Source organism: Scyliorhinus torazame, chromosome 17 (assembly GCF_047496885.1).
Source record: "Scyliorhinus torazame isolate Kashiwa2021f chromosome 17, sScyTor2.1, whole genome shotgun sequence".
NCBI classification, from domain to species: domain Eukaryota; kingdom Metazoa; phylum Chordata; class Chondrichthyes; order Carcharhiniformes; family Scyliorhinidae; genus Scyliorhinus; species Scyliorhinus torazame.
Genome location: NC_092723.1, coordinates 31,070,238 through 31,085,195, shown reverse-complemented (window position 1 = coordinate 31,085,195; position 14,958 = coordinate 31,070,238). Strand labels below are relative to the sequence as shown.

Sequence of the window (14,958 nt, the reverse complement as noted above, 5' to 3'; positions counted from 1 at the left end):
CTTCCTGCCAAAGTGGAAAACTACACACACATCTTCCCACATTATGGCCGGAATTCTCCTGCCATTGCGATTCACTTTTACCGCCGGCAGCGCACCATTGGGTTTCCCGGTGGCGTGGGGTGGCTTCAATGGGAAATCCCATGGACAAGTGGCGGGGGGTACAGAAACCCACTGCCAGCGAAGTGTTCCTCCGGCTGGCACGCCGCCGAGTAACACACGACTGGGAATGGAGAATCCAGCCCTTTATTCCATTTGCCAGATTTGTTACCCCTCACTCCATCTGTATGGACATGCATGGATATCTATATCCATCTGCGAACTCCTTATGTTGTCTTCACTTTCCGAAGTATCTTTGCAGCTTTCGCTCCCCTCATCTAGGTTATTGGTATAAATTGTTCCTATTTCGTATGTTCTAACGAATATGTTGCTAACATATCACAAGAGAGTTTCAAGCCAGTGCACTCTATCTGTGCCTCATCCTGATGTGTGTTTTGGTTTTCTTTTTTTAGCTCTCGAGGGTGCCGGTAGAATCATGTGAACAGTACGAGACATGCAGCAAATGTCTAAGTTCTGGAGACCCTCACTGCGGCTGGTGTGTGCTTCACAACATGTAGGTATCAAAAAGTTGCTCATTGGTGCATTTATTTATTAACAATGGAAACATGCTTTACTTGGTTAACGATCTTTTTTCCGAACATATTCCTTTATTCTCCCTCAACCCCCTGGAGATCACTCAACCCTCTAACAAGACTCCAGTGGATATTTATCTGTGAATTTGGACTGAGTGGTGGCAGGATACAGAAACATGAGGCAATCAATGTCGAGCACGATTTCCAGCTAGGATCACAGAAATTGGACAAGAATGTTGCTTGCTTTTTGTTTTCTCTAGACCGCCACCATTGAGACCAATTGTGGTACCTCTTCCACTGCCACCCTTGCTGGGAGCAACTAACTCGAAACAGACCAGTAATTCCACCTGGAATGTAGCTTGTTCTGAAGGATTCAGTGCCATGGGAGCGTGGTTTGTTTTTATTCAAAATTAAATGCACAGATTGTGATTGGTGAAACTCGAACAACGCCGTCTAAGCAGCTCTGTGCCACACTATGTGCAAAAGTGACTTCTCTGTTCAATGCTATTTTTACCCAGCTCTTTAACAATTAACTTTATCTGATTCCCTGTAACAATTTTAAAACTTGCCTTCTGACTGGAAACAAGTTGTCTGCTAGGTGGCTTAGGATGCTATGCGTGGAGAAAGTGCTCAGCTCTAGATGGTAAAGTTTATTTAAGCCTTTCTGCGATGATCTTAACATTTCAGGCTCCATAGGACCTGTGGCCCTCATGTATTTTGATTCCAGCAGTAAATGAACCTGAAGCTAACTACATGTGTGGCGCTTTTTGTCTGTTGCCTTGCTAATTGGATTTTATAATTTAACTTGAAGCATTTTGAGAGATGCATAGAGGGGCAGGAAACAACCGCAACTTACATTCATGTAGTGTATTTAATATAGGACCCATGCCTTTTGACAGGAGCACAATCAGATAAAGTTTGACATCCAGCCAAACAGTGGGATATTTAGGTGACTTAAAGCTCGGTTAAGGTAGGCACGCAGATTCTGAGGGTCTTAAAGGAAGAAAGAGAGGTGCCGAAATGCAGGAAGGAAATTCCGAAGTAACCAATATATGAACCAGGAGCAGGCCATTCGGCCCCTCTAACCTTCTCTATCATCTTAAATACCCCCCATAACCTATCACCCTCTTGCTGACCAAGAATCTAACCACCTCTGCCATAAAAATATTCAAAGACTGTGCTTCCACCACCGTCTGAGGGGGAGAGGCCCAAAGATTCACGACCCTCTGAGTGATAATTGGGCCTCACCTCCATTTTTTTAAAAATTCCCCCCCCCCCCCCTTTAAACAGTGACCTCTAGTTCTAGATTCCTCCACAGGCAAAAACATCGGATGGGTTTTACCGACCAACCTGCCGCGTGCTTTTCGGAGGTGGAGGCGGAACGCCAGCGGGATTTACCGCCCCGCCGTTGTCAACTGGGGATTTCCCAGTGACTGCACCCCCTCATCGCCGGGAAACCTGGGCAGCGGCATGGGACCGGAATATCCTGCCGGCGTGAACAGCCAGTAGATTGCAACCACCTTCTCCACACCCACCCTGTCAATACCCCTTAGGATCATGTATGCTTCAATCAAGTTTGAGGTCTTTTTGGCTAAATCCCATTTGGGGGCGAACGGCAAGATTCACAAAAGGTCAGAGTTGGGGGAGCGCAGAGTTCTTAGTGGCTTATCAAACTGAATGAGGCTATTGAAACAGGGAGTGGTAAGGCTGTGGGCAAATCAAACTGTTGGTGGATCTGTGCATGTAAAGGAAAATAATGTCACTTTGCCTATCGAACCGGCCTCCCTGAACAGACGCCGGAACGTGGCGACTAGGGGCTTTTCACAGTAACTTCATTGAAGCCTACTTGTGACAATAAGCGATTATTATTATTATGGTTGTCCAGTCCAGTCCAACGCCGGCATCTCCACATCATTATTATTAAATAATGTGCTGCACTTTTATTTGATGAGATTGGAAGCTAATGATGATCCCATCTGTGGGGCAGCATTGATTGGTCACCTAATCCTTTGGCCTGCCCTTCAATTTTAAGTGTCCAGAAATATTTGAAAGTGTGCGACCATTGGGATATGCTTAGTTGTAGTCAGTGGATTCGGTCAGAACAGGGGGGAAAAAGGTAGAAAAATGATATCTCGGTTCAAAAACCAAAAAATCACTTTGTGATGAGTGATATATCTTATAAAATTCTTTCCCCAAACTAAATCCCTTTTAAGTGTTGAGCATGTCAGATTATTGCAAGATAGACTGGGTACCTAAATTTATGCACTCATTTATAGCTGGACAGGATTGACTAGTTCTGCCCTGAGGGTCATTCCATAATAACCTGAAAAATTCTCCAACATTGCAAGTAAATAGCAACGGTGAAGTGATGAATAAGGCATATACCCAAGTTGGGGAATGAAAACATAATGAAAATCAAGCATTTTTGAAGTTAATCGAGTCGGCACACTTGATTTTTGGCATTATATTCACTATTTTTCTGAAGGCATTTTCTTTTCCATGCTTGCCACAAATACATTTTCTGGCCTTTTCATAAATGAAAGGATTTTGTGTTTTGTGGAAATCAAACGTCTTTCTCCTGCTCCTTGATGATTTATGAAACCATAACGCCAACTATTACACTCAGCAATAAAACCCAAAGCGTATATAATTGAACAGATGGAATTGTTTTTTTTCAATTTCTGATGGACCCAAAAATATTGATTTTTAAAAAATTAATTGAAGGCGGGACAAAGATGCCATTGAAAAGAAAGATAATGAAACAGTTGTTGAACTTGGGTCACTGAATACCCATGTTGCCAGTATATCAAATACACAATCGCACCTTAGAATTAGGATTATAGATTTATAAGCATTTGTCATTTAAATTATTTTTCTTTAAGAATTGTTATCACTGTTACAACACCCTGGGAGAGTGCGCGGTCCATTCCAGCCCCACAAGCCCCGGAGTCCCAACACAAGTGAATGAATTAACCAGTCATTCATATAAGGTTTCTGAGATCTTTGGCCCTCAACTGCTCCAATGACTTATAGGCACCAGCTTTGTAAGTGAAACACAACAACAGTTAATTTATAAGAACAATAAAGATGTGACATGCAATAATTATATTAGAGTAATGGCCCCCCAGAAGTGATTAAGAACCACCGGTTGGATGGCTAACGAGGATCTTCTGGCTGGAACATTCAGTCCGAATACCCAGGCTGTAGGATTCCCTCTGGAGAGTCACTTTAACTCTTATTAACTTAAGCCTTCACTCGAAAGATCCGCTTCAGGTCTGTTTAATTCTGATTTGTTTCCAGCCCCATCAGAATGACCAGCAGCCTTTTTGAGGAAAGAACAGAGTTCTCCCCATGAGAATGCAAGAAGGCTTTTTTAACAACTGACCCTGCTCCCAGCTCGTGTTTGGATTGGATCCTTAAGATTCTTTGTCTCCCCTCAAACCCAGCTCTCGGCTTCGGTCTTATTCTTACTTGGTGTCCAGTCTTACTGGAATATCTACCAGCTTGGCTGAGGAGAAAACAGAGCCTCCAACTGGGGTCTTTGAGAGGGATTTACCCTTTTGGGGAGACAGAAATTCAAAAAATCCTCCTTCAGCTCTGCGTTCAAAATGAAAACTATAAACCAGATGAAGCCTTCCTGTCCTTGGCAGAACATTCCGGAACGGTCAGCACCAATCAGCATAGACTATCAGCTAAGAGCCCGGCAAAGTAAACAGCTCATTGGTCAACAGCCAAGTCCATCAAGATGAGGCATCACCAATGTCAGCACATCTTGCTGGATTCTTTTTTTAAATTAAAGATGAAGTCTATCTTAATGGGATAGGTCCCATTAATTGTCCAGGTTGACAAATTATAAAAGTCAAAACAAAAGAAAATTGAGGGAATACACAGGGACAAACGGGAGTTAAACAGGAGGATCTTTACATCACCTATATTTTCAAATGTGTGTATAAAGCCGATCTTACTTAGCAGTATAAAAATTCAAAACAGTTGGCCATAAATGCACATTTACTCTACCGGCAGATATATATGCAAGTTGCAATTCCTGAAGGTAAGATGTCAGATTGAGTTCTGTGGTGGTCGTAAAAATACACTGATGACATCTTGTGGCAGGGTATTTATATAAACATTAAACTGACAAACTTTCTGCTGGTAGTGCTGATGACGAATATGTATTTAAGTCACCTTGTTTAACTGATCGCTTGCACTAATGCAGCCATGTAAAATCCAGCAAAAACTACTTGTTAATCATGTACATATCCCACTTGATTTCATCAACTCTGAAAGAATACGAAATCCACTGCAGTTATCTATTCTTTTAAAAACAAAGCTTCACTTTGCACCATATAAACTTTGTTCTTCCATGTCTTTAAGTACTTTCTTGTATTGGCCAGTATGCTTGACAAGGGGAAGCTAAAGTTTTGAAGCAATGTTGCAGGGAACAGGTAGCATCAATATTTGATTTATGTTGGTCTCCAGGCAGTAGCTTCAAAAAGCTGCTGGTTGAACACGCAGGAGATCGTCAGATTTGTAATAACACTGATCAGAATTTGCTTGTTTTGCTTTTCCTTTATTTGGGTGCTGTTCATCGGAAAGGTGAGACCAGTGATAGTTGACCTTTGCCCTGCATTGACGTAGATAAATCGGCTTGCTGTGTCGGTTGTCTGGATTTTGGTTCTTTGTTGCTAAATAAACTTTAAACTCGAATTGAAAGCCATTTACATTTCAAAACCTCATTGGTGACCTGAACGACCACAAAACAAAATCACATTTGGATAGACAAAGCCCACCTTTGTGAGGAAATTAAATTTGCTGCTTATTTCCGTCGAGTGAAACCATCGGCATGCGCAGATGTGAGAGCTTTTATTTGAACAAGCCATTTTTTTGTTCTTCTTGACTGATCAGCTGTTGCAATAAAAGGTGGAGCTGCAGTCACGAGTTTGCTGCCCTGAGATAACTTGCCATAAGCTCTTGATGCTGTTGCTTAGCTCTGGGCATGGGTTTTGTGCCATTCGCTGCACCTTGACTTCCAGCTTTCGAAACAGCTTTTTCCCAAATGGGAGTTCCTGGGCTGGATTCTCTGAATGTGAGGCTATGTCCTCATGCCGGGGTTAGAACAGTGGCGTTTAACGCCCGAATATTTGGTGCAAAACGGCCACCGATTCTCTGTGTAGCTGGGGGCTAGCATGCCGGCAGGTAGAGCACCCGGCTCCAGCTGCCGACACGGGCCGGAGAATTGCCGCGCCGTGCAACATGGCGCCGGCCGCTCGCAGACCCGGCCTGCGAAATAGTGCCCCCTCTTTGACTGGCTTACGTGTCCCAGACCAACCCCCAACAGTGCCCCCTGCCCCTGATAAAGTCTTCCCTGCCCACAGATCGGCCCTCCCCCGACTGTGGCAGTGCTGGACTGAGCCTGCAGCCGCCACGCTGAGTTCCCAACGTGTGAGACCATGAGAGACCAACGCCGTCGGGATAACGGCCGATCGGGGGCGGAGCATCAGGGGCGGGCCTCAAGCAATGTCCTGAGGCCGTCGATACGGTGCTTTGGAGGGAGCGGAGCATGGCGAAAGCGGCGCCGCCCCCCGATTTGGTCAGGGACTTCGATTCTCCGGGCTGATCGCTGAACGTGATTTCTGCGTCGGCGACCAGAGCATCCAGCCCCCTTTGTGCAGAGCACAGCATTGCACAGCAGTGGGATTGGGAGTTAGCATCAAGAAATGGGTCAGAGTGGGAGAGCGGGGAGTGGGGGGAAGCCAAAAGAGCAGCATCGCTGTCATGAAGAAGGGTAAAAATGAGGCTCTCAGCTTAGGGGGCGGGGAGAGGTGCAGGGGGAATAAACGTGTTCAAATATCTTTGGGCTTTGGGGGAAGTGATGATCAGTTTAGTTTGTTGAATGATTTCCGACTGGCACCACTGCAACATTATATCCATTTGGGGGGAAATAATGCTTACGTTTCTTGATCACAGAAGGAAGCAATTGTTTGAAGGGGGAGCTGATTTAAAAGGACATGAAGACTAAACCCCTAGCAGATGTAGTGTAACACCAGACTGCTTTAGGGCTTGAAGATACGGTAACCTCGCTGTTGCCAATAAATGCCTTAAGCAGCCAAAGCAAACAGTCCTTTAATTCAGTTAATTGTGTCTGAACCACCTTTCATAAGGTTAGCAATCGGAGTTTTTAAGTCTGTTCATCATGGGTTTTTCGCCCACGACCTATAATCTTAGATAGAGAAACCAGGTTCGAAAGGTGAAGCCTTCATTAATAATTTCTTGAGATGAAAATAACATTCCACTCTCAATTTAGTAAGCAGGAATATATCAGTAGTCGTTTTCTAAAGAATCCTAGTTATGCGACTAACATGATGCACTTGTCAGTTAATATAATACAATTCATGAATACCGTGGTATTATAATGTCTTCTTGCGACAATATAATTGCTTACCTCTGCAAAAGAAATATTCCCTCAGTACAAAGCATTCAGCCCTGCAGGGTCATTACAGCATGAAGGATTACTGCAGCAGAGTAGAGTTCTGACAAGTTGGAAAATTTGACATATGGCTTTATTACTGGCGTCCGTTTGTCTTTTCAATTCTGAATGGTTTGGAGTTCTCGGTCTGTGAGGCGGAGCTGTAGGAGTGAGCCTCAAAGTAGTCTCATAAAAAAATACTTATTAAAGCCACTCTCACTTGAAAAATGACTGGCTGATTTTGAAACGTGGAAATCACCCTTGTCATTGTCAATACAACATAGTTTCACACCTAGGTGGACTGGAAAAGGGCGATAACTCTGGAACCGCTACCTGACCTAACCTAAATCCGAAATCTAGCAAATCCTGGAGGTGCAAGGCTATTTGGAGTGGCTCATCTCACACCCTTTGAGCTCCATGCTTGAGTTCAGTGCAAATCCAGTCCAGTGCAAACTCTTTCAAAGTGTCCACGTGTTCAATTGAAACTTTATGGGCAATGTAAACTGAGAACAGAAAACTCTGGAAACGCCCAGCCAGTTTGGCACTGTAAAGGAAAAATGCAATTTGTGTTTTAGAACTGTTCCAATGAAGATTTAAAGCTGCTATTTCTCTGACCTGACAGATGCTGATGGAGCTGCTGAATATTTCCAGTGTTTTTTTTTGTTTGTACGATTTGAACCTAGGTTGGAATTTTTAATGTGTTGAGATAACACTACCTCCCATTCCTTCATAACGTTAGCAAAGTGCAGCCCAAGGAGGAGGGCTATGTGAATGCTTCCAATCATGAGGGTGTCCTGTGCTTCTTTTGTTGCTGGTTGCAATGGAAGACACAACAAATTACAACCACCATTGCAACTCAGGCTAGCCAACTATTGTTGAGACTCGCATCAGTACCACAGTGGCGACGTGAATGCAGGAGGATTTATTATGGAACGGGAGTGTTCAAAATTGTACTCTAATTGTGTTCAAAAAGTACTCCACCAAAGTAGTCCGTAGGCCCGATCCAACTCTGGAGGGACATTCGCCCGTCTCTTCCCCCAAAATCTTACCGAACTTCTGGAAAAAGTACTCAAGTGGGCCTCTGACCTTCCTTCTGGCAACCCCACGATTCTGAGGTTCTGTCTCCTCAACCTGTTCTCCAAGTCATCCACCTTTGCCCTCAGAGTCTTGTTCCTCTCCTCTACCAGTGCTCTTTCGGAGGGTTGGTGCAGACTCAATGGGCCGAATGGCTTCCTTCTGCACTGCAGAAGTTCTATGGATATTCCTTCATCCCAGCTATATCTTTGCAGGCATGTACAATCTCAGAAAGGCAAGTATTCATTACATGTGAACCAACTGGTGCTCAGGCACACCACAATTTAAATGACAGATGCAACCACAGCAGATTCTATGGATCTCTCAACAACCCATCCAGATGCCTGTCACACCATGAGCCGACCAGTCTCTTAAATTTTGTCTTTCTCACAAGGGTTTCAAATTTACACTTTTGAAGAACTTGCCTGGAAATTCTCTCCCACATGTCGTTTTCACTGGGAAAGCTCACCAGGATTACTTCCAGGGTTTCAGTCTTGCCTTCTAAGACCCATTTCTCCTGGATCGCCATGCACACAAACGCTTCACCTTCCAAGCACAATTTCAGATCTTTGGCTGTGCCAACCAGAACACCACTGCTCCAAAGGGTGTCTTTACCCTTCTGGCCCACAGAACAGAGTCACCAACCTACAGTTGCCCTCTTGGACCATCAAGGTTTTGCTCGAGCCCACTTTGCTTCAAGTCTCCTTCCCAGCGCTCAGCAAAAGGAGAGAGCCTGGGGTAGATATTTGAGTGGGGTGTGTTTCTCCGATTCTCCAGAGATAACGGTGTGGAAGTGGGAAGAGAAGCCATTGAGAATCAATATGTATAAGTAAATGAGTAATGTAGGGGTAAAAATTAAAGTTACTGCTTGGCTATAAATGTTGTAGAGGTGAATTTTTATTGGTGGGTTGGCACATTAATGTGAGTGAAACCATTAAAAGTCGCCTCAGAAATTTAATGGGGGAAGCAAACAATCTGAGATCTGGCACCAATACATCCAATTGCTAATCGTATTCAATTCCCATGTGCGCCATCTCATCAGATATAAGGAATTCATCCATCCGGGTAAAATATCTAAAGCATGGGAATCCACCTGCTGCCGCTTAAGAGGCATGAGCAATCCCATCAAGACTGTGTTCAAATGGGATGCAGATCAGGGGCAGGTCTCCTCCGCTGGAATCGATTCACCGCCTTGCACAACTCTCCAAGCCAGTTTTACCCAATTGCATCGCATCGTACTTCATTTTTCAGCTGTTCTGGGTTTACCACGCGGTAAGCCATTGTAACCTGCCCAATGTTATTGTGAAGCAGGCACGCGCAATGACATGCAATGCTCAGCGGCAGTTTTCTGTTCCTGCACTCAGCACACCGCTTCTGAACTATGAGGGTGAAATAATGGTGAATAATGCACCGTGTTATTAGATTGGACATCAGGCTATGCATATCATCTCAATCAATACTGCTTAATTACAGAATCCCTTCTGAGTGCATCATTGTCGTAATGCTGTGGAAAGTTCACCATTGATTTCCTGGTATGAAATTGGTACTGCTGGCATTATGAGGCTGCCTCTGTGCGCTGGAATGTTGTCAGTACACAAGGGACAGAAGTCGATTTGATGAAACCTTTTTTTTCCGAATTCTGTTATGGAAGAATCAATTTTGCCTATTCAGCAGTTCTGCTTGTTACTGGATCTATTTCATAAATTAGAGGCACAGCTTCTCCTTCCCAGTGTTCAGCGTGTCAAATTTATGTCTCGCTCTCTCTTATAAACTCCATATAAACCAACCACTAGCCTCTCTCTGCTCCTCGAAGGCAAATATGTAATGGGGACTGTCATAGTCTGGATTATTTCTGAGTGATAGGGTTTATATAAATCAGAATATTATCAAGTGAAAACCATCAAAGGAATTCAAAATGCGTTTGTGGTACAGTTCAACTTTTGAAAAATTGCAAGACCTATTTTACACTGATATGAGAGCAGATAATGTGTGTATGAGGCCAGTGTGTCTCAGAAAGGAGACTTTCTGCCATTGCATTATTCGTTTGTGTCGCCCTTTCTGCATCAACATTTTTTATTTTTTAAAAGGAATGAAAACGGATGGGCCATCCAGCATTGATCTGGATCCTGGAAACAACAATGGCAAACCCAGGCCTGAAGACTCTGCAAAGTCCTCCTTACTAACATCTGGAGGCTTGTGCCAAATTTGGCAGAGCTGTCTCACAGGCTAGTCAAGCAATAGCCTGATATAGTCATACAGCATCATGACTTACAGCATCATGCCTTACAGACAATGTCCCAGACTCCACTATCACCATTCCTGGCTATGTCCTTTCTCTTAGACAGGGCAGACCCAGCAGAGGTGGCAGCACAGTGTTATACAGTTGGGAGTTGCTCTGCGAGCCCTCAACATTGACTCTGGATCCCATCAAGCCTCATGGCTTCAGGTTAAACATTGGCATGGAAACCCCCTGCTGAATTCCATGTACTGTCCATCATCAGCTGATAAATCAGTATTCCTCCATGTTGAACACCACTTGCAGGAAGCACTGAAGGTGGCAAGGGCACAGAATATACTCTGGGTGGGGGCCTTCAACGTCCATCACCAAGGGTAGCTCAGTAGTACCACCACATACAGAGCTGGCTGAGTTCTAAAGGACATAGCTGCTGGACTGGGGTTGCAGAAGGTGGTGAGGGAACATACAAGAATGAAAAACATACTTGCTTTCATCTTCACCAACCCTGTCTGCTGCAGATGCATCAGATATATAGACAGGATTGGCCTTTTGTGAGCTGGATAACATTGAGGATTGTGATGCTACGAATGTGATGATTTGGTATATCTCCAAGTCCTCAGTAGGATCTATGAAGGGAAGAAGTTGTCATTCATTGCTGTATCAATACTGACTGGGCCACGTTTCTCCCAAACGCCATAGTAACGCAGGACATAAACTTGGCAATCTGTCAGCGAATACAGGATCTTGAGTGCCTGTAAATAACCAAATGCTGATCCTACTGAGCCACTCTCTGTGAGGACATTACGAACATGGAGCTTTGAGTGTACGATGTAGACTAATGGGTCACTCTGTTCTGATGTGTGAAGGCCTATTGGAGCTCAGTAGGAGATGATGTCTCTGCAATATTCATCAATGAGAGCAGGCGAGATGGTGATTTTCAGATGCTGCTCCCTCTTGAGACAGTCGAGAGCTAACCATTGACTAATATTTTATCTGTTAGCACCAGCTTGCTAAGCTGTTGTCATACTGATGTGTGCAGTGGCATTTCAGACACTTGAAAGCTGCCATGTCCACAAGTCCGTGATGTCCCAATTGGGTGCATATACATTCACCTGTGCTCCTCTGACACCCCACTCACCATCACCAACCTGCCCCCTCCACCCACACACACAGACACACCTCCCTGGCTACCCCAAATTCCACCTTTTTACTGAACAGAATCACAACCCCCCTTAGAATCATAGAAGTTTACAGCATGGAAACAGGCCCTTCGGCCCAACCAGTCCATGCCACCCAGTTTTTACCATTAAGCTAGTCCCAGTTGCCCGCACTTGGCCCATAACCCTCTATACCTATCTTACCCATGTAACTATCTAAATGCTTTTTAAAAGACACAATTGTACCCGCCTCTACTACTACCTCTGGCAGCCCATTCCAGACACTCACTACCCTCTGAGTGAAGAAATTGCCCCTCTGGGCCCTTCTGAATCTCTCCCCTCTCACCTTAAACCTATGCCCTCTAGTTTTAGACTCCCCTACCTTTGGGAAAAGATGTTGACTATCTACCTTATCTATGCCCCTCATTATTTTATAGACCTCTATAAGATCACCCCTAAGCCTCCTACGCTCCAGGGAAAAAAGTCCCAGTCTATCCAGCCTCTCCTTATAACTCAAACCATCAAGTCCCGGTAACATCCTAGTAAATCTTTTCTGCACTCTTTCTAGTTTAATAATATCCTTTCTATAATAGGGTGACCAGAACTGCACACAGTATTCCAAGTGTGGCCGTACCAATGTCTTGTACAACTTCAACAAAACGTCCCAGCTCCTGTATTCAATGTTCTGACCAATGAAACCAAGCATGCCGAATGCCTTCTTCACCACCCTGTCCACCTTCAAGGAGCTATGAACCTGCACTCCTAGATCTCTTTGTTCTATAACTCTCCCCAACGCCATACCATTAACTGAGTAGGTCCTGGCCTGATTCGATCTGCCAAAATGCATCACCTCACATTTATCTAAATTAAACTCCATCTGCCATTCGTCGGCCCACTGGCCTAATTGATCAAGATCCCGTTGCAATCCTAGATAACCTTCTTCACTATCCACTGTGCCACCAATCTTGGTGTCATCTGCAAACTTACTAACCATGCCTCCTAAATTCTCATCCAAATCATTAATATAAATCACAAATAACAGTGGACCCAGCACCGATCCCTGAGGCACACCACTGGTCACAGGTCTCCAGTTTGAAAAACAACCCTCTACAACCACCCTCTGTCTTCTGTCGTCCAGCCAATTTTGAATCCAATTGGCAACCTCACCCTGGATCCCGTGAGCTTTAACCTTCTGCAACAACCTACCATGCGGTACCTTGTCAAAGGCTTTGCTCAAGTCCATGTAGACAACGTCTACTGCACTGCCCTAATCTACCTTCTTGGTCACCCCCTCAAAAAACTCAATCAAATTTGTGAGACATGATTTTCCACGCACAAAGCCATGCTGACTGCCCCGAATCAGTCCTTGCCTCTCTAAATGCTTGTAGATCCTGTCAGGTCCCGGGGATTTATCTACCTTGATGCGCTTTAAGACTTGCAGCACCTCCTCCTCTGTAATATGCACACTTCTCAAGACATCACTATTTATTTCCCTTAGTTTCCTAACATCCATGCCTTTCTCCACTGTGAATACCGATGAGAAATATTCATTCAGGATCTCACCCAACTCTTGTGGCTCTGCACACAGATGTCCTTGTTGATCCTTAAGAGGCCCTACTCTGTCCCTAGTTACTCTTTTTCCCTTTATGTATCTGTAGAAGCTCTTTGGATTCTCCTTTGCATTATTTGCCAAAGCAATTTCATGTCCCCTTTTTGCCCTCCTGATTTCCCTCTTAACTCTATTTCGACAATCTCTATACTCTTCAAGGGATCCACTTGATCCCAGTTGTTTATGTACGTCATATACCTCCTTCTTTTTGACCAGAGTCTCAATATCTCGAGTCATCCAATGTTCACTACTTCTACCAGCCTTGCCCTTCACTCTAAAGGGAATGTGCTTACCCTGAACTCTAGTTAACACATTTTTAAAAGCCTCCCATTTACCAGCCGTCCCTTTGCCTGCCAACAGTCTCCCCCAATCTACCTCTGCAAGTTCCTGTCTGATACCATCAAAATTGGCCTTGCCCCAATTAAGAATTTTAACTCTTGGGCCAGACCTATCATTCTCCATAGCTATCTTAAAACTAATGGAGTTATGGTCACTTGTCCCAAAGTGATCCCTCACTAACACTTCTGTCACTTGTCTTTCCTTATTTCCCAAGACGAGGTCAAGTTTTGCCCCCTCTCTAGTCAGTCCATCCACATACTGAATGAGAAATTCCTCCTGAATACACTCAACAAATTTCCCTCCATCCAAGCCCCTAATGCTATGGCTGTCCCAGTCAATGTTGGGAAAGTTAAAGTCCCCTACTATTACCACCCTATTTTTCTTGCAGCTATCTGTAATCTCCTTACATATTTGCTCCTCAATTTCCCGCTGACTATTTGGGGGCCTGTAGTACAGTCCTATCAAGGTGTTCTCTCCCTTCTTATTTTTCAGTTCCACGCATATAGACTCAGTGGGCGAACCCTCGGATATATCCCCTCTAAGTACTGCCGTGATGTTCTCCCTAATCAAAAACACCACTCCCCCTCCTCTCTTACCTCCTGTTCTATCCTTTCTATAGCATCTGTACCCCGGAACATTGAGCTGCCAGTCCTGCCCCTCCCTTAGCCATGTTTCAGTCATAGCTATAATATCCCAGTCCCATGTGCCCATCCATGCCCTGAGTTCATCCGCTTTGCCCGTCAGGCCCCTTGCATTGAAATAAATGCAGTTTAATGTAGACTTTCCTTGCTCTCTGCCCTGCTTTCTCTGGTCATGCTTTACACACTCTCCCTTCCTGCCTTTTGTTTCCGTCCCCACTGACTTCCTACATCGGTTCCCATCCCCCTGCCACATTGGTTTAAACCCTCCCCAGCTGCACTAGCAAACACACCCCCGAGAACATTTCTTGCAAGCTATCGTGATGAGTGCAAGTCACAAATCTTGGAGAGCACGTTTGATTTTCTCAGCAATATACCCAAATTGTGTCCCACCAAACGACTATTGTTAAGGTATTTGTTCATTAGCGTTGATCATTAAATGTCAAGATAATATCCATAAATTGAATTTTTGAAGCTAATTGCCTCTGTAAGCTTAGAATGTCTGTATGTTTCTCCATCTTTAATGTAAAAGATCATACGTTTTAAGAATTGGAAGTTGACTACTTCCTTCTTGCCACAATTCTATTCAGAAGTGACACCTGGTTATGCTTTGAAATTGTTCCATTCCATTTCCTTCCATGCCCTACCCTAGCACTGGACCATGGCTGAGCTGAATTATCCCAGAAATCCACCGTATATTTTTCTTTCTCTTTTTCCCTTCCCGGTTTATTAGGGAAACAGAAGTCGGGTTGGAGCTTAGTGTGGTATTCATGGAAGTGCTGAAGCTACTTTGATCATTGCTGCAGTGTC

At 44.3% G+C, this 14,958-nt stretch overlaps 1 protein-coding gene across 3 annotated transcripts in view; it reads left to right on the top strand.

Annotated features, from left to right (window-relative positions):
* LOC140393814 (plexin-A2-like) overlaps positions 1-14,958 on the top strand; it is a 582,987-nt gene that overhangs the window by 337,612 nt on the left and 230,417 nt on the right. For all 3 annotated transcript variants that reach the window (XM_072480284.1, XM_072480285.1, XM_072480282.1), the window contains one exon: positions 510-610. In XM_072480284.1, coding sequence (XP_072336385.1) covers positions 510-610 — 101 coding nt within the window. The remainder of the gene's footprint in view (positions 1-509; positions 611-14,958) is intronic.